This window comes from Scyliorhinus torazame, chromosome 9, assembly GCF_047496885.1.
Source record: "Scyliorhinus torazame isolate Kashiwa2021f chromosome 9, sScyTor2.1, whole genome shotgun sequence".
In the NCBI taxonomy this organism is placed as follows: domain Eukaryota; kingdom Metazoa; phylum Chordata; class Chondrichthyes; order Carcharhiniformes; family Scyliorhinidae; genus Scyliorhinus; species Scyliorhinus torazame.
Genome location: NC_092715.1, coordinates 146,227,834 through 146,246,202, shown reverse-complemented (window position 1 = coordinate 146,246,202; position 18,369 = coordinate 146,227,834). Strand labels below are relative to the sequence as shown.

At 51.1% G+C, this 18,369-nt stretch overlaps 1 protein-coding gene across 3 annotated transcripts in view; it reads left to right on the top strand.

Annotated features, from left to right (window-relative positions):
* Positions 1–18,369, top strand: part of LOC140429507 (transient receptor potential cation channel subfamily M member 6-like) — a 426,501-nt gene that overhangs the window by 71,181 nt on the left and 336,951 nt on the right. For all 3 annotated transcript variants that reach the window (XM_072516596.1, XM_072516595.1, XM_072516594.1), the window contains exon 3: positions 17,891–17,929. In XM_072516596.1, coding sequence (XP_072372697.1) covers positions 17,891–17,929 — 39 coding nt within the window. The remainder of the gene's footprint in view (positions 1–17,890; positions 17,930–18,369) is intronic.

Sequence of the window (18,369 nt, the reverse complement as noted above, 5' to 3'; positions counted from 1 at the left end):
CTCACTATAGCACTCAAATGCACCAAATTCAGCACTCCCTCAGTCACCAAACTCTCACTATAGCACTCAAATGCACCAAATTCAGCACTCAGTGCAAACAATGTCTGCACTGCAGGTGGATCACTTTTATACTGTGAATCTAGCCTCTGAAAAACTGGCCTAATCCAATTAACTAATTAACAAGCTCCAGCTGCAAGTACCTACAAGTAGAACCTTTGTTTACAGCTGATTGAAAATTCACCTTCTTCTAAACCAAACAGCAACTTTTAAGTTAAGTAACTAAATAAAAGAAAGACTAGACTTTAGATAAAAATGAACCCTTATACTCCCTCAGTCACCAAACTCTCACTATAGCACTCAAATGCACCAAATCCAGCACTCAGTGCAAACAAAGTCTGCACTGCAGGTGGATCACTTTTATACTGTGAATCTAGCCTCTGAAAAACTGGCCAAGTCCAATTAACTAATTAACAAGCTCCAGCTGCAAGTACCTACAAGTAGACCCTTTGTTTAAAGCTGATTGAAAATTCACCTTCTACTAAACCAAACAACTTGAAGGTGAATGCTGCACAGTGTCCTGCCTAATCCCCACCCTTTACCTGCCCTACCTTCTGTCCTCCCAGCCCTGTGCCTGTGGTGGGAGTGGGACTACCTGAGGCCTGGTGCTGTAGGCCCCCTCCTGGGGTGAAGACCCCGCTGCCTGCCTCAGTCCTCCCACCCCTCTGCCTGAGGTGGGAGTGGGAACATACAGGGGCATTTTGCTGCAGGCCCCCTCCTGGGTTGAAGACCCTGCTGCCTGCCTCTGTCCACCCAACCTTCTGCCTGAGGTGGGAATGGGACCACCTGGGACTGCAGGCCCGGCCTTCTGTCCTCCCACCCCTCTGCCTGAGGTGGGAGTGGGACCACCTGGGGCTGCGGCAAAATACTTTATTTCGGGCCCCTGCAGGGCTGAAGAGCCTGCCGTTCTACCACCTGTGGCGAGAGTGGGGCAGCTTTGGACATTACCTTGGGCCCCTCCAGGGTTGAAGAACGCTGCCCCACTGTTCTGCAGCTCCTTCCCTTGTGGCACCTGTGCTTAAGGCGCCACGTCCCTACCTCCTTTCCCCTTTCATTGTTTTACGCACGGCCAGGCCGTACCAGGGGTGGGCATGGCCATCACCTCTGGGGCATCCTACACTCTGCCAGGGGTAGGGCAGCCAATCACTTATGTGGGGGCGGCAGCCTCTCGACCTTCCGCTGCCTCCGCAGCCCCCACGCCCTTCCGCCTACTAACACGGCAACTGGGGGTGAAGTGCTATGCCCACCCCACCATGACCATCAAGGCGTGCACACGTGCGATGACCGGGGTTGTCGGCCCCTCGGCCATCGTAGCCGACTGCCAGAAATACGGCAAGGCCGTGTTTTTCCTGCGGGCCGAGCAGGCGGTCCACCGGGCCCTGCAAAGGGGGCTCACGGTGGGCGGGACACACGTGGCGGTGGACCCGCTGGAGGCCACCGCCGAGCGTGTCGTTCTTTCAAACGTCCCGCCCTACCTTCCCACGGAGCTCCTCCTCCCCCATCTCAACCTACTGGGGGAGGTCAGGTCCGGGGTGGCGCCGCTGACGCTCGGCCTTCGGGACCCCTCCCTCCGCCATGTATACTCCTTCCGGCGGCAGGTTTTTATCCGCCTGACCCGGGAGGAGGTCACCGAGGGAGGTTTTGTGGTCACCCACCAAGGGGAGGACCACAAGGTATTTTGGTCAGCGGACGGCATGCGGTGCCATGCCTGCAGAGGGCTGGGGCATATTCGCCGGAACTGCCCCACCCTAACGGCCGCCAACACCACCTCCGCGGTGGCTGCGGCTGGCACTGCACCCCTGTCCTCTACCGCCTCATCATCTGCCCAGCAGCCGGCCCCCGATAACACCGCGACTGCTGGCGGGGGGGAGAGGGAGCCTCCGCTAGACCAGAGGCAGCCCAAAAAGAAGACGGCACGGCGGTCGGAAAGGACCCATTCCCTCCTTGGCCCCATCATGGGTACTGACCCCTTGCCCGTTTCAATAAATTCCAAGGCCACAGCCTCACCTCGGGTTACCGCCGCCTCACAACAACATGAGGGGTCCGGAGAGACCACCACACGGGCTCCGGGAAGCGGTGGGGAGCCTGTGTTTGGCCCCGAGCTGGAGGCTGCACCGGCCTCGCCACGGCCCCAGGAACTGGCCGATGCGGAGGGGGGGCGATGCTGCCGAGGGCCCTCCAGCGGTGGAGGTCCTGCAGCAAGATGGGGCTGTATCCCGCAAGCGTCACCTGTCTGAGCCAGAGGAGGTGATGGGTCTCGCTGCATCCTCCCGGATGAGCGGGGTTGGGTGTCTCCGGTGTTTATTCCCATCATGCTGACGCCCAGCCCTGTTAAAAAGAAAGCCAGGGCGGTCTCCAAGGCCGCCCAGCCGTCTGACCTGCCGTCATCCCCCGAGCAGGGAGACCCGGGGTCGGGCGGAGACGTGACCCCCGAGGGCACGTTCTGCCCGGTGGAGTTTTACTCCCCGGTCATCTCCTTTTATTCATCGCCGAGGGCCGGCGGCAGCCACCGGAGCTCCTATGTATTCGGGTCGTGGGCGGGCGACGGCGAGGAAGGCTCCCTGCTCACCACAACCGTGCAAATGATGCCAGGGAGCCCAGGTTCCAATCCTGGAGCTGTTCCAGGGGTTTTCCCGGGTCTCTCCAAGGGCCCGGCATTGACGGTAGTGGTGGGGTCGTAGCTGCCGCTACCCACGGACCCTGAGTCGCGGGGGGGAGCCTGCGAAGGACCCGCCTGAGGACGATCCTGGGGGTGGGATCGACTCGGGCCTAGGGCTAGCCGGTGGGTCCGTGTTGCCCGCCACACTCCATGTGGCGGGGGATTCGGGCTCAGGTGGTGACCGCCAGGAGGAGGAAGGCTGCTCGGTGACGGGTGAGGAGGAGGATTTAGACGCTCTCTGCAGCGAGGCAGAGGGCGCCCTCACACCCGGCACCGAGTCTCCACTCATCTCCTCAGGGGAACTCCGAGCATTTTTGAAAAGACATCACGGTCACCAGGACTGTGTGCGGCTGGCCCTGGACAGCTGGGGAAATCTGGGGCTGCTCCTCGAGTCCTCCTGCGTCTATGCCAGAGAGGCGCGGGATTTCGATCAGGACCAGGGGGAGCAGCGCCAAGCTGTTCTCTTCCTCGCGGGGCTCCTGAGGGAGTGGAGGGGGCATTGAACCTCCACTCTCTCTGTGCACTGAGGTGATTGGTGACGGATACACACTACTACTGACATGGAGGTAACCATAGCCAGCCTCAACATCAACGGAAGCAAGGACGCACATCGCCGTTTCCAGTTCTTCTCCATCCTTCAGGACGGAAAGTACGGGGTGTGCTTCCTGCAGGAAACCCACGCCATTCCGGGTGACGAAGCTCAGTGGACCCTGGAGTGGCAAGGAGGAGTCTTCATGAGCCACCTGGCCCCACGTTCGGACGGGGTGTCTATCTTGTTGGCTCCACATTTTCAGCCGGAGATCTTGGGGGGCAAGGACCCAGTGCCAGGCCGTCTGCAACTTGCCGGGTCCCGCGGCGCGTACGTGAGGTCGCGGATCCGTCTCCTGACGGACATAGACCGCGGCTTCCCCTTCTTCTACTCGCTGGAAAGAGGACGTGGGGCCCGTCGGCAGATTTCTACGCTGCTGGCCGATGAAGGGTCCCTCGTCTCGGATCCGGAGGGGGTCAGGACCCTGATTAGGGACTTTTATTCCAACCTCTTCTCTCCGGATCTGTCCAGCGAGGATGCTTGCACAATTCTGTGGGAGGACCTGCCGCAGGTCGGCCCGGGGGACACCGGGAGGCTCGATCAAACCATCAACTTCCAAGAGCTGACCGGCGCCCTGGACAGCTTGTCACGGGGCAAAACCCCAGGGCTGGACGCGCTGACCGTGGAGTTCTTCAGGACGTTCTGTGACGTCCTGGAGAGCAACTATGTGGGGGTCCTAGGGAAATGTATTGCGACCGGGGAGATGCCCCTTTCGTGGCGCAGGGCCCTCATTGCCCTGCTGCCGAAGAAAGGGGATCTCCGCCTGCTTAAAAACTGGCGACCGGTCTCCCTCCTCAGCACGGACTACAAAATCTTTGTCAAGGTGATGTCTTTACGCCTTGGCCCTGTGCTGGACCACATGATTCACCCTGACCCGTCCTACACAGTCCCGGACCGAACCATTTGCGATAACATCCATTTGGTCCGGGACGTTATTCATTTTACACAGAGGACTGGTACGTCGAGTGCCTTCCTGTCTCTTGACCAGGCGAAGGCGTTCGACAGGGTGGGGCACGAGTATTTACGCGGGACTCTGCGAGCTTTCGGGTTCGGGATGCACTTCGTCGCCCGGATTCGATTATTGTACGCCGCCTCAGAGTGTCTGATTAAGGTTAACGGGTCCCTGACGGCGCCCCTTCGCTTCGGGACAGGGGTGCGTCAGGGCTGCCACTTGTCCGGCCAACTTTATTCTGTGTGCGTGGAGCCTCTCCTGCGCCTCCTGCGGAGGAGGTTGTCGGGGCTGGTTCTGCGTGAGCCGTCATGGCGGTGGTCCTCTCGGCTTATGCTGATGACATGCTCCTCATGTTCACTGACCCCGGTGACCTGCGGAGAATGCGAGAGCACCAGGCTGTGTACTCCGCTGTGTCCTCTGCTAGGATCAACTGGGCTAAATGTTCCGGATTCCTGGTCAGTCCGTTGCAGATGGACTCCCTCTCGGAGGAGCTCAGGCCTTTTAGCTGGAGTCGGACCAACATCCTCTACTTGGGAGTCTATCTTTGCCCGGCAGAGGAAGCCTGGCTGGCGAACTGGCAGGAGCTGGAGACCAAGGTCACCACTCGCCTGGGACGCTGGACAGGACTGCTCCGAGATTTGTCCCACAGGGGTCGAGTGCTCGTCATAAACTAGCTGATTGCCTCTATGCTGTGATATCGGCTGGTCACTTTGACTCCTCCCCCTGACTTTGTCACACGCATCGAGAACCCTGCTTCGGTTCTTCAGGGACAAAGGATTGCACTGGATCGCTGCGGAGGTCTTAAGTCTCCCGGTTGTGGAGAGTGGTTTGGCGCTGGTCTGCCTTCGCACCCAGATTGCGACTTTCCGCCTTCAGACTCTGCAGCGATACCTGTACGTTGAGCCTCCTCCACGATGGTGTGCCCTGGCAACGTATTTCTTCCGCCAGGTGCACGGCCTGAACTACGACGTGCAGCTCCTGTTCGTTGACTGGAATGGTCTTCGGAACTCTTTGTTGGCGCTGCCAGTCTTGTACCAGGACCTTCTCAAAGTCTGGAACACGTTCGCCACATGCCGCAGCTCTCCCCCGTCAGGAGTAGTGGCTGTCGTAAGGGAGCCGCTGCTCAGGAATCCGCACCTCCGCCAATATCTATTCAGGTGGCTGGCGGAGCGGAGGGCTGTGGATGCCGGGGTGACCAGGATCGGGGACGTGCTGGGTGGCGGAGGGGTGGGCTGGATGACACCCTACGAGCTAACCAGACGTGGAGCGGTGTCTGTCCGGTGCGCGGCCAATGCTATCCAAGGCCTCAAAACGGTCGTGCTCGGCCCCGTGGGCACACTTGGACTTGAAACGGCGCGGTTGTGCGGTGGTATCCCGTCTGAGCGGACCCCTGCTCGGATGGAATTCCACATTGGTCCCAAACCCCGGAACCACCCCGGGTGCTCGTGCCCCACAGCCCCAGCCGCCTCGCGGAAATACCCTCCGTGCCCTTTCGCACTGCGCGGAGGGGTTTCCTGTACGGCCTGCTGTTGCACACTTCCCACCTCCTTGCCCTCGCCCGCCGCCCGGACACGCCTTGGCATGCCTCGTTACCGTCCGACGGCGGTGGTCCCCACTGGAGGTCCCTCTACGGAGTTGTGCTCCCCATAAAACTAGGGGATCTGGGGTGGAGGGTGTTGCGCATGGCAGTGGCGTGCAACTATCGTTTGAACGGTAGCACAGTGGTTAGCACAATTGCTTCACAGCTCCAGGGTCCCAGGTTCGATTCCCGGCTTGGGTCACTGTCTGTGCGGAGTCTGCACATCCTCCCCGTGTGTGCGTGGGTTTCCTCCGGGTGCTCCGGTTTCCTCTCACAGTCCAAAGATGTGCAGGTTAGGTGGATTGGCCATGATAAATTGCCCTTAGTGTCCAAAATTGCCCTTAGTGTTGGGTTACTGGGTTATGGGGATAGGGTGGAGGTGTGGGGTTGGGTAGGTGCTCTTTCCAAGGGCCAGTGCAGACTCGATAGGCCGAATGGCCTCCTTCTGCACTGTAAATTCTGTGAAATCTGTGAATCACTTCACGGCTCTGCCAGAGACCTGCCACTTTTGCGGCCTGGTGGAGACCGTGGAGCACGTTTATGTTGTCTGTCCTGGGTTGCACTCCCTTTTTGGTTTCTTGACAACGTTGTTGTTGAGGTTTTCTTTGCACTTCAGCCCCACGCTCCTGATCTACGGGCATCCTGTGTGGAGGGGGGCGGGAAAGGCGGAGGACCTCCTCGTGAACCTGCTCCTGGGCCTGGCCAAACTTGCCATTTATAGGTCCAGGCAGCAGGCGACCGAGGGGGCTGTCCAGCCTGACTGTCTGCCCATCTTCCGCGCCCTCGTTCGCAGCCGGGTGTCCCTGGAGAGGGAGCATGCGGTGTCCACGGGCACACTCAAGGCCTTCCGTGCTCGGTGGGCACCGCAGGGGCTGGATTGCCTTATCCACCCCAATTCTCACACTTTCATTTGACGGGTTTGTGATCAGTTTTTGTTTCCTTTCTCGTTCTTTTTGGGTTGTGCTCCACTCGTTGTTTTGGGGCACTCCCCACTTTTATCCATCAGTTGCTTTATGTTCTTTTCCTTGGTTTTCATACCCAGCATCACGCCAGTGTCAGTGGCGGATGCTGGCCTAATCCTGCACGTGTAGAAAAACGTGCAGGTCATAAACTCACAAAAAACACAGAAAAACCCCCAAAAAATTTAAAAGGCAAAAACATATATCCAAAAATATTTCCCCATTTGTTAAATTAGAGTAAGGCCATAAAAAAGGGCTAAACCAAACAGCAACTTTTAAGTTAATTAACTAAATAAAAGAAAGACTAGACTTTAGATAAAAATGAACCCTTATACTCCCTCAGTCACCAAACTCTCACTACAGCACTCAAATGCACCAAATTCAGCACTCAGTGCAAACATGTATTGGTGGAATTTCCATACACCAAATATAATACTCAGGGCCTCCTTCTCCAATTGAACGTAGTTAGAATCTGCACTTATTAACGTAGCAAATGCTACGGGCCTTTCTTCCCCTGAAGATAGTGGGTTGGATTTTCCGATTCTCAGGCTATATCCTGATGTCAGTGTGGTAATAGTGGCCTTTTACAACCGAAAATCTGGCGCAAAATGGCCACTGATCCGCCGTTTGGCTGGGGAATAGCAGGAAGGCAGCGTAGAGCACCCGGCTCTAGCTGCCGATATGGCCCGGAGCATTGAAAGGTCTGTGGCCGCGTATGCGCACGGCTGCGGCCTGCAATGGCCGCGTCATGCAACAAGGCGCCAGCCGCGCGCAGACCCGGCTGCAAAATAGTGCCCCCCACTTTGACAGGCTCGCGAGCCCCGGACCACCCCCCACCAGTGCCCCCTGCCCCTGCCAAAGTCCCCCCCACCCGCGGATTGGCCCTCCTGTTATGGGCCAGGGTTTAGAGAACCCCAAAGTGTATCATGGAGTTCACCTGACCCACAACTCTTACTAGATTGTGGTATGGGGTGCACATGGCCCACTCTACAGGTGCGGTACAGCAGAAATGGAAAAGTATTTTTTAAAGCAAAACAATGTTTATGCTATGAACTCAAGTTAACCTTTTTAAAACATACAGTGAACATCTTAGCAACCATCAATTCAAATACAACCCCCAAAGACTACAACACTAAGTAATCCTTTAAGCTTTCCTTTCAACATCCATACCACTTAAAAACAACACCTTTAACAGAAGCACATCAGGTCACAGTCACTACTGAAAACATTTATAATTCTGAATTCACCAAATGATCAAGAGATAGTCTTTTGATGGCAGAGAGAACAGCAGTACGAAACTAAAACACACCCTGCAGCAAACAGCCTAAAATGAAAGCAAAAAGCTGACAGACAGCCCAGCTCCACCCACGCTCTGACATCACTGATAAACACCCATTTCTTAAAGGTACATTTCTGAAGCACCCATTTCTTAAAGGTACTCTCACATGATACACCCCGATTGTGGCGGCGCTGGACTGAATCCGCAGCCGTCATGCCGAGTTCCTGACTGGTAAGATCATGAGAGACCCGTGCCATGGGAACTAAGCCAGTCGGGGGCAGAGCATTGGGCGGTGGGCCTCAGGTTACGTACTGAGGCCGTTGGTACAGCTGCGGCGTACTACTAGAGTACGGCGCTTTGGTGGGGGCGGCGCATTGCAAAAGCGGCGCCGCCCCCGATTTCAGTGGAAGCGGGGATTCTCCGGCCGATCGCCGAACACGAATACGGCGTAGACGAGTTGAGAGTCCCGCCCAGTATATGTGACACCACCACTTCAATACGTACGATGAAGCATCACAGGCAAGTTCGATTTGAAATGTACCAACACTTCCGACTGATTGATATGCTTTTTTACATTTTGATGTCCATTGCAATGCCTTTTGTGTGCCAAATCCTGGATGAATTTTCCATAGTAGCTGATTAACCCTCGGAATAACCTAAATTTAGTGGCGTTCGTTGTCTTGGAGCCTCCATAATGGCTTCCATTTATAGGTGCTTATTGCAGACCCTCCTGTCTATTACGTGTCCAAGATATTGTGTAGAAATATTGGAAGAAATCACATTTATCTTTCCTGACACAAAGACCATTCATTTGAAGTTGTTTCAGTGTCGCTTCTAAGTGTTGTAACTGTTCTTGCTCATTTGTGCTGGTAATCAATATATCGTAGAATAGAATAGAATTCTATCATAGAATCCCTACAGTGCAGAAGAAGGCCATTTGGCCCATCAAGTCTGCACCGACCCTTTAATCGAGCACCCTACATAGGCCCCATCCACTTAACCTCACCAAAATGTAGGAGCAATTTAGCATGGCCAATCCACCTAACCTGCACATCTTTGGATATATAAATGAGGTAACACTCTACCCACTGTAAACCACTAAGGTTCTAGTCCATTAATCATTGAAATAAAACTGCTTCTGACGTTATTCCAAAAAGCAATCTCTTCCAGTTGAATAGGCCTTTGTGAGTCATGATGGTGAGCAGGTGTTGAGAACCAGCTGCCACATTCATTCACATGTAGGCCTGCGATAGGTCAATCTTGCTGAACCTCTATCCTCCTGTTTCAATCAATGGTAGCAGGTATTGATCCGCACAAGGTACCGGATTGATTGTTGTCTTAAAATCTCCACAGATATGAATTGTACCATCCTGTTTCGTGACAGGTATAATAGCGGTTCCCCAGCCACTAGTAGTGACAAGTTCTAAGTCTCCTGTTTCCACAAGTCTCAGTAATTCCGCTTCAATGTTCGCCATATTGCTTCGGGTACAGCTCTAGCCTTGAGACAGTTTGGCTGGCTATTTTCCTTAATCTTCAGGGGCCCCAGTGTGTCTTCAAAAAACTGTTGTATTTCTCAATTATGGTCTGTAAGTCTGACATTGAATCAACTAAGTTGTTGATAGTGCTCCAATTCAGTTGAATCCCTTCCAGCCATTCCAGCCAAGAGCAGAAAAGAGAGCTGGAAAATCTCCTCACATCACATGGAGTGGTAACTATGGCTTGTCCACTTAGCTTAACCTTGACTGCGCTGTAATCTCTCAGTTGTGCTATCTCTTCAGGATAAGTCCTCAAGGTCACATCTGCTGGTTTTGACGGCAGGTGATTAAGTTTCTGTTCATAGATGGTCTCAGGAATTAGGAAGATGGCAGCCCCCGTATCATCCTCCATTTTAATAGGTTGCCTGTTCAACTTTGGCACTGCGCAAAAATGGTGTGACTCACCCTGGGCTGATAGCACATTCAACTTTAATTCTTCATCAGAATTAATTGTTTTAGTTTCATTGTGGTTGTTATTCTTTTCTTCCACATTATGAATTCCCTTAGTTGAATTTGGGTTGTTTCTTCCTTTCACTGAGTTCAGTGTCTTCCTTTGAGTGTTCTTACATAAGAACGTAAGAACATAAGAACTAGGAACAGGAGTAGGCCATCTGGCCCCTCGAGCCTGCTCTGCCATTTAATGAGATCATGGCTGATCTTTGTGGACTCAGCTCCACTCTCCGGCCCGTACACCATATCCCCGAATCCCTTTATTCTTTAGAAAGGCATCTATCTTTTTCTTAAAAACGTTTAAAGAAGGAGCCTCAACTGCTTCACTGGGCAAGGAATTCCAGAGATTCACAACCCTTTGGGTGAAGAAGTTCCCCCTACACTCCGTCCTAAATCTACCTCCCCTTATTTTGAGGCTATGCCCCCTAGTTCTGCTTTCCCCGACCAGTGGAAACAACCTGCCTACATCTATCCTATCTATTCCCTTCATAATTTTATATGTCTCAATAAGATCCCCCCGCATCCTTCTAAACTCCAATGAGTACAGTCCCAGTCTACTCAACCTATCGTCATAATCTAATCCCCTCAACTCTGGGATCAACCTAGTGAATCTCCTCTGCACTCCCTCCAGTGCCAATATGTCCTTTCTCAGGTAAGGAGACCAAAGCTGAACACAATACTCCAGATGCGGCCTCACCAACACCCTATACAATTGCAGCATAACCTCACTAGTCTTGAACTCCATCCCTCTAGCACTGAAAGACAAAACTCGATTAGCCTTCTTAATCACCTGCTGCACCTGTCCACCAACTTTTTGCGACTCGTGCACCAGCACACCAGGTCCCTCTGCACAGCAGCATGTTTTAACATCTTACCGTTTAAATAATAATCCATTCTGCTGTTATTCCTCCCAAAATGGATAGCCTCACACTTGGCAACATTGAATTCCATCTGCCAGACCCTAGCCCATTCACCTAACCTATCCAAATCCTTCTGCAGACTTCCGGTATCCTCTGCACTTTTTGCTTTACCACTCATCTTAGTGTCATCTGCAAACTTTGACACATTGCACTTGGTCCCCAACTCCAAATCGTCTATGTAAATTGTGAACAACTGCGGGCCCAACACTGATCCTTGAGGGACCCCACTAGTTACAGGTTGCCAACCAGAGAAACACCCATTTATCTCCACTCTCTGCTTTCCGTTAGTTAACCAATCCTCTACCCATGCTACCACTTTACCCTCAATGCCATGCATCTTTAGTTTATGCAGCAACCTTTTGTCTGGCACCTTGTCAAAAGCTTTCTGGAAATCTCTGGAGAAGTTATTTTACTCCAGCAAGCTCTTGCTGTGTGGCTAATTTGCCGGACTGTTGCGACTAGGGGCTTTTCACAGTAACTTCATTGCAGTGTTAGTTAAGCCTACTTGTGGCAATAAAGATTATTATTATTATAATTCTGCCACAATTTCTACATTGGCTGTCCTTGTTCCAGCAATCAGCCTGTGATTGGCCCGTTTTGCACAGATATGACACGCCTGTTGCTGGGTGGATGTCTTCTGACCAGCAGCTAGTTTATGGATCCTCGTGTTTGCTCCAAGTTGAGAAGCCTTCATAGCAATATCTTATGCAGTCTTGAAACATAGATTACATTCCGTTAACAACCTTCTTTGAATGGTCTCATTTTTCAAACCACACACTAGACGATCTCTGATTGTGTCAGCTAATAAATTGGCAAATTCACAAACTCTGCAAGTCGCTTGAGGATTGCAGCACACTGTGCAATATTTTCATCTTCGAGCTGATTCATTTGATGAAAACAAACCCTCTCCACAATAATCAATGGCTTTGGCGAATAATGATCTTCTAATATTTTCACCAGTTCTTGATATGGCTTATGTCCTGAGATCTCTGGCTGAACTAAGCTTCTTAGCAAATTAAAAGTTTTGCTTCCGATTGTACTTAAGAATACAGGGACCTTACTCTCTTCAGAAATTTTGTTGGTTTGAATATAATAATAGAATCTCTCTGAACATAACTTCCAGTTCTCGAGTGCTGGTCAAAAGAATCCATTGCGCCAAAATTTCCCGCCATTTTTCACGGTATCGGAATGCTCTTCCCCTTCACTTAATTTAATGGTCTGGGTCATTCAAGATGGATTACCAATTTGCAACAGCTTTAACTTTCATCAGCTTTAATTTACAACAGCTTTAACTTGCATAAGTTATAATAACCGTTTATTCTCTGCCCCGCTCTACCTTCGTGTCTTACTGTACTGCATGTGGCAAGCCGTGCAGCCTGACTCCTCAGATTACCAGTTTACAATTGGGACAGGCACTTCCTTTGAACTTCTGCCCCCAAGTCTTACTTTTTCTGACCTTCTGTTAATGAGTTGATTGACCTGTTGAAACCGCTTCACTACAACGACTTTTGAAAAGTAATTTTTTTCTTCTTTCTTACCCCATTCTCATCACCATTCTCTTTTTGTAAACTGCTTTTCGTAAACTGTTGTATCTTGTGACTAACAGTACAAAATAAATAGAATTGCAGAAGCACATGGGCTTGGTGCAAGATTCACAGATCTTCACTGTACAAGGTTTGGCATTAGACTCCCTCAAAGCCTGCAAAGTAGCCGATGACCTCACGTAAGCCACGTCACTCAGTTCTTTTTGTAAATAAATTTAGAGTGCCCAATTATATTTTTCCAATTAAGGGACAATTTAATAATAATAATAATCTTTATTGTCACAAGTAAGCTTACAGGACTTGTGGGAGGAAACTGGAGCACCCGGAGGAAACCCACGCAGACACTGGGAAAACGTGCAGACTTCACACAGACAGTGCCTCAGGGTCGGGATCGAACCCGGGTCCTCGGCGCAATTAGGTAGCAGTGCTAACCACTGCACCACCATGCTGTCCACGTGACTCGGTTCTTAAGGAGACATTGCACACAACTACAATAACTGACATACATACACGGCTATATAAAGCTGATCCTGCATGGCAAACGATGAAGAGAAATTAGTCTTTTAACAAAATGAGTTTTGAAACGGATTTCAAGCTAAAGATCATAACATTTGCTAATTGTGCTATAGCAAGGGAATTCAGTGTTAGCGTAAAGCCTGTGTGGGAATGGAAGAAGGAATCCCCCCTGAAGATGATGTCCAAGATCAAATATGCCATGAGGACAGGTACCAACCAGCCATTGGCTTGACCTGGAGACGCATGTATCAGAATGGGTCCTTGAAAATTGTCAGAATGGTTTCGTTGTCAGCGGAAATACAATGGGCTGGATTCTCTGATTTTGAGGCTATGTCCGGAGGAAGTGTCTAGTTTTAAGACAAAAAAGTGGGCGAGGCCCCAGCATCGTCCCTCCGACCGGTGTGGGGCTAGCAGCCGCGGCACGTAAAACACACGGCATTCACAAAATAAACGGCCGGAGAATATTGCCGGGTCCATGGCTGTGCATGTGCACGGCGACGACCTGCAGCAGTCGCGCCGTACAACATGACACTGGCCCGCGCGGACCCGGCCTGCCAGATAGTGCCCCATAGACACCCCCTCGCTACCTCCACCTCCACCCACCCCCCCCCCCCCCCCCCCCCCCGCCCCCCCCCTCCCCCCCGCCCTTAGCCCTCGACGAAGAACACCCAGCCAGCGGCACGGCTCCCACCGACTGTGGCGGTGCTGGACACAGTCTGCAGCCACCACGCCGGGTGCACGAAAACTGAGAGCACACGTGCCCTGCGCCGTTGGGAATTCAGCCAATCGAGGGAGGGCCTTCAGGTAACGTCCTGAGGCCGTCCCAAGGGCTGCCGTGTACTCCTCAGTTATGCCATTTTGGAGGAGGTGGAGCATCCGAAAACAGGCGTCGCCCCCGATTCGGTCATAAACAAGGATTCCCCGCAACGATTTCCGATTACGATATCGGCGTCGGGCAACAGGGAACCCCACACACTGTGAGTATACACCATTAACGGGACCAAATCAAACCCTGACTCCAGCAAAGATTTAATTCCAACAGTTAGTTGGTGTAGCTGCTTTATGGAACAAAATTGGCCAGTGTTGCAACAGAAGATCAAGATGGCTCGGAGACTATCAAAAGACCTTGATGCAAACATGACCAATTTCCAGTAATTCATCATCAAAGAGCAGCAGAAGCAAGAGTATTCATTATGTCATATAGGCAACATGAATGAGTGAGCATGAATTTCCATAAGCACAGCAATCAAATTGTGGAGTGGAAAGGTTCCAAGAACAGTTCTCGTGAAAACCATAGGACATGAGAACACACGATTCCTGCACGCTGGTGGAACAAAATTAAGTTCTATGATAATTTTCCAACTTAAATCCATGATTAAAATCAATTCCTGGCACGAGTTTTTGTGCATGTCTATGATAATAGTTAGATAGATGTGGATGGAGTGACGTTATAGATCCATAATGTGTATAATAGGTGCTCCAATGGCCTATGTAAAGAACACAGCTTGTAGGTGTGGGATATGTTCAGATCCCATGTAACCGATGTGAAGAAATAAGAGCCACATTGCAGTTGTACTGGGATCGAATGTCTGTAGTTCAATGTTTGGATTTGTGCCTCAGCTAGCCATTCAAGAATTCTGTTTGCATCAAATGGAATACGTGGATGGTTCACAGCAAAAAAATATGGAATGAAACCATGTGTGCTTCCCCGCTTCATGTTCTGACTAGTTTCATTATCAAATCATGAGATGCTATTAGTGCACAAACTTTGGAATATCCACAGTTAGCTGAGGAAGAATATTTGTTGTGATGATTCTGAAAGTGAAAGCACCACATCATGGGCGGAATTCTCCCCAAACGGCGCGATGTCCGCCGACTGGCGCCCAAAACGGCGCCAATCAGACGGGCATCGCGCTGCCCCAAAGGTGCGGAATGCTCCGCATCTTTGGGGGCCGAGCCCCAACATTGAGGGGCTAGGCCGGCGCCGGAGGAATTTCCACCCCGCCAGCTGGCGGAAAAGGCCTTTGGTGCCCCGCCAGCTGGCGCGGAAATGACATCTCCGGGCGGCGCATGCGCGGGAGCGTCAGTGGCCGCTGACAGTTTCCCACGCATGCGCAGTGGAGGGAGTCTCTTCCGCCTCCGCCATGGTGGAGACCGTGGCGGAGGCGGAAGGGAAAGAGTGCCCCCACGGCACATGCCCGCCCGCGGATCGGTGGACCCGATCGCGGGCCAGGCCACCGTGGGGGCACCCTCCGGGGCCAGATCGTCCTGCGCCCCCCCCAGGACCCCGGAGCCCGCCCGCGCCGCCTTGTCCCGCCGGTAAATAGGTACTCTAACTTACGCCGGCGGGACAGGCAATTTATCGGCGGGACTTCGGCCCATCCGGGCCGGAGAATCGAGCGGGGGGGGGCAGCCAACCGGCGCGACGCGATACCCGCCCCCGCCGAATCTCAGGTGCCGGAGACTTCGGCAACCGGCGGGGGCGGGATTCACGGCGGCCAACGGCCATTCTCCGACCCGCTGGGGGGTCGGAGAATGACGCCCCTGACCCTGACTGATGTCATAGTCAAGGCGATGAATTAAATTGCACTGGAGGTCAAAGACAATGAATTAAAAAAAATTTTTTTTTAGAGTATCCAATTATTTTTTTCCAATTAAGGGACAATTTAGTGTGGTCAATCCACCTACCTGCACGTCTTTTGGTTGTGGGCGTGAGACCCAAACAGACACGGGGAGAATGTGTAAACTCCACACGGACAGTGACCCTGGGCCGGGTTCGTACCTGGGTCCTCGGCGCCGTGAGGCTGCAGTGCTAACCATTGCATCACTGTGCCGCCCCCCCCCCCCAAAGACAATGAATTTGATGGGTTTTAAAACACTTAATCTTTCTGCAATCAATTCATTCATTAAATCATGCCACATATTAATTAATTTAATATAAGCCACTAATATAATTGTTTTCACGTTTTAAAATGGCAGCCACCCACTCACACAGGCAGTTCACATTTTAAAAAAAAATATATATTTATTAAAGTTTTTTAACACAATTTTTCTCCCTTACAAATAATAACACCCCCCCCCCCGTAACAAAAAAAAACGAGAAATCGCGCAGAGCAAGATATGTACATGGCAAAATGATATATTTACACAGCTTTGTACACTGGTCCTCACCCATACGTGCCAGTTTCCCCAACCCTTCATGTTATCTCCTGCTCATCCACCCTCCCAGGCAGTCCCCCCCCCCCCCTCCCGGTTCGTCCACTACTCCAAATATTGCTAGCCCCCAGCTTGGCTTGACCCGGACTTTCACCACCTGAGATATTGCTCCCGCCACTCCTCTCCAGAACCACTCCAGTGCCGGGCATGACCAAAACATATGGACATGGTTCGCCGGGCTCCCTGAGCACCTTCCACATCTGTCCTCTACCCCAAAGAACCTACTCAACCTCGCCCCCGTCAAGTGCGCTCTGTGGACCACCTTAAATTGTATCAGGCTGAGCCTGGCACATGAGGAGGAGGAATTAACCCTACCTAGGGCATCAGCCCACAGACCTTCCTCGATCTCCTCCCCCAGCTCCTCCTCCCATTGGCAGTTCACATTTAATACTTGCCATAAAAGTTAACCATCATTTTATGAGGCTTCAGAGATTGGGGTTGTTCCAGTCTTTCTTAAAGGTTCAATTGTTTCCTATGCATTTTTCAGTCTCTCCGGAGACTGAAATGACAAAAGAAGTGGCTAGTAAAAGCCTAGAGAAGGCAACATAAATGTGAAGTCAGGAAATGGAACATGTTGACAATTGCCAGAACAACAAGGCACTTGACAGTGAAGTGGAAATGCTGCAAAGACAGGTGGGTGTGAAGAGGGTTTTCTATTTGGTATTCCAGGGTACATTGTTATATTCCTATACTTGACAAATGATGACAAAAATGTTGAGTTGTCCTTGACTGCCCCATCAGCATGGCACAGGCTGGCAGCAAATGCCCTGGCAGCAGATGGCATAGGTCTCACCTGGCTCTGTACAGAGTTGCAGCCTATGGAGCCTGGTTTTCACAATCTATGCCAGATAAATGTGTAGCCCTGCAGATATGGGAGAAATAATTTTCCTGGGTTCTTAAAGACCACAGAAAATCATAACCGCCTTCAGTTAAATAAAACCATGGTTGCTTTTCATCAGACCAATTTATAGAGTTTGTTGGAAAATATTTCAGATGCTAAGGTGATGCAGATTTGGGCATATAAGCCTGAACCGGTTTATATGCCCAAATCTGCATCACTTTAGCATTTAGGGAACCAGATTTCCCTAACCCTTGGCCTCATGCACCAGTACTACGCCTATGCAATAGGAATTGGACAAAGAAAACTGAAATATATCTTTAGCAGACAGTTTTTTCTCTTGTGGGCCCCAAGTTTATCTTTCATCCTACCAGACTGGACTGAATACTTTTCCTTCTGCTGATAGCAATGGGCCATCCACAATCCAGTTCTAATTGGTACTGGCGCCACAGTACAAAAGAATTTCCACTCAGTTACACATTCGGAATCAGAAAGGCTACAAGGGTGATTGGTAGTGAAAATTGAAACATAGTGATCAGGAAACAATTGATCTTCTGAGGTTGGTGCCAAGATGCATCGCTAAGCTATAGTAGACGGAGAAGCACTTTGCAAAACGATGTTCCATCTGATATGAAAATGCTTTAATGGTGGTACTAAGACCATTAGTGTGAAAGTGTTTTATTCTCAAACATTGAATACAGAGTTACCAATGGAAGAAATCGAAAGCCACTGATTTTTAATAATTTGTGGATAGATTGGACAAAAATGTTAAATAATCATTTTTTTATTTATGACAGGTGTCTTCCAGGATGTCAGATTTGCCAGAACCTAGTGAGGTAAGGCAAACTTCTAATTTTATTATTTAGCACAGAATTTTATAAACATTATAGGAAGTCTGAATCATAGATGAAGAACCTAGAACTCCTCTGTCTTGCTTTTCTGTAAGTTTAACAGAGTGGAGATGCTGTTCTGTTGCTGACCTTTGTTCCTTATTCTGATGGAGTATCCAGGTTCAGGATGATCTTTAAATAATGTTAGTTGGTTCCCTTCCAGTCTGACCGTACCTTGGGTGCCAGCTGGGGGGAGTGGGAACGTAGCCAACTGCTGGGTGTGGGGCGGAGACGGTGGGGGGTGGTGTGAAGCAGGCAATTGCGGTGCCCTCTCACTGCCCTTTAGGAACTCTGAAAAAGATCACTGCTAGAAGTCACTACTGGGCATGATCCTGGCATTGCCACTATGAAATTAAGGCCTGAGATTTTTGATGGGCTGCCATCCC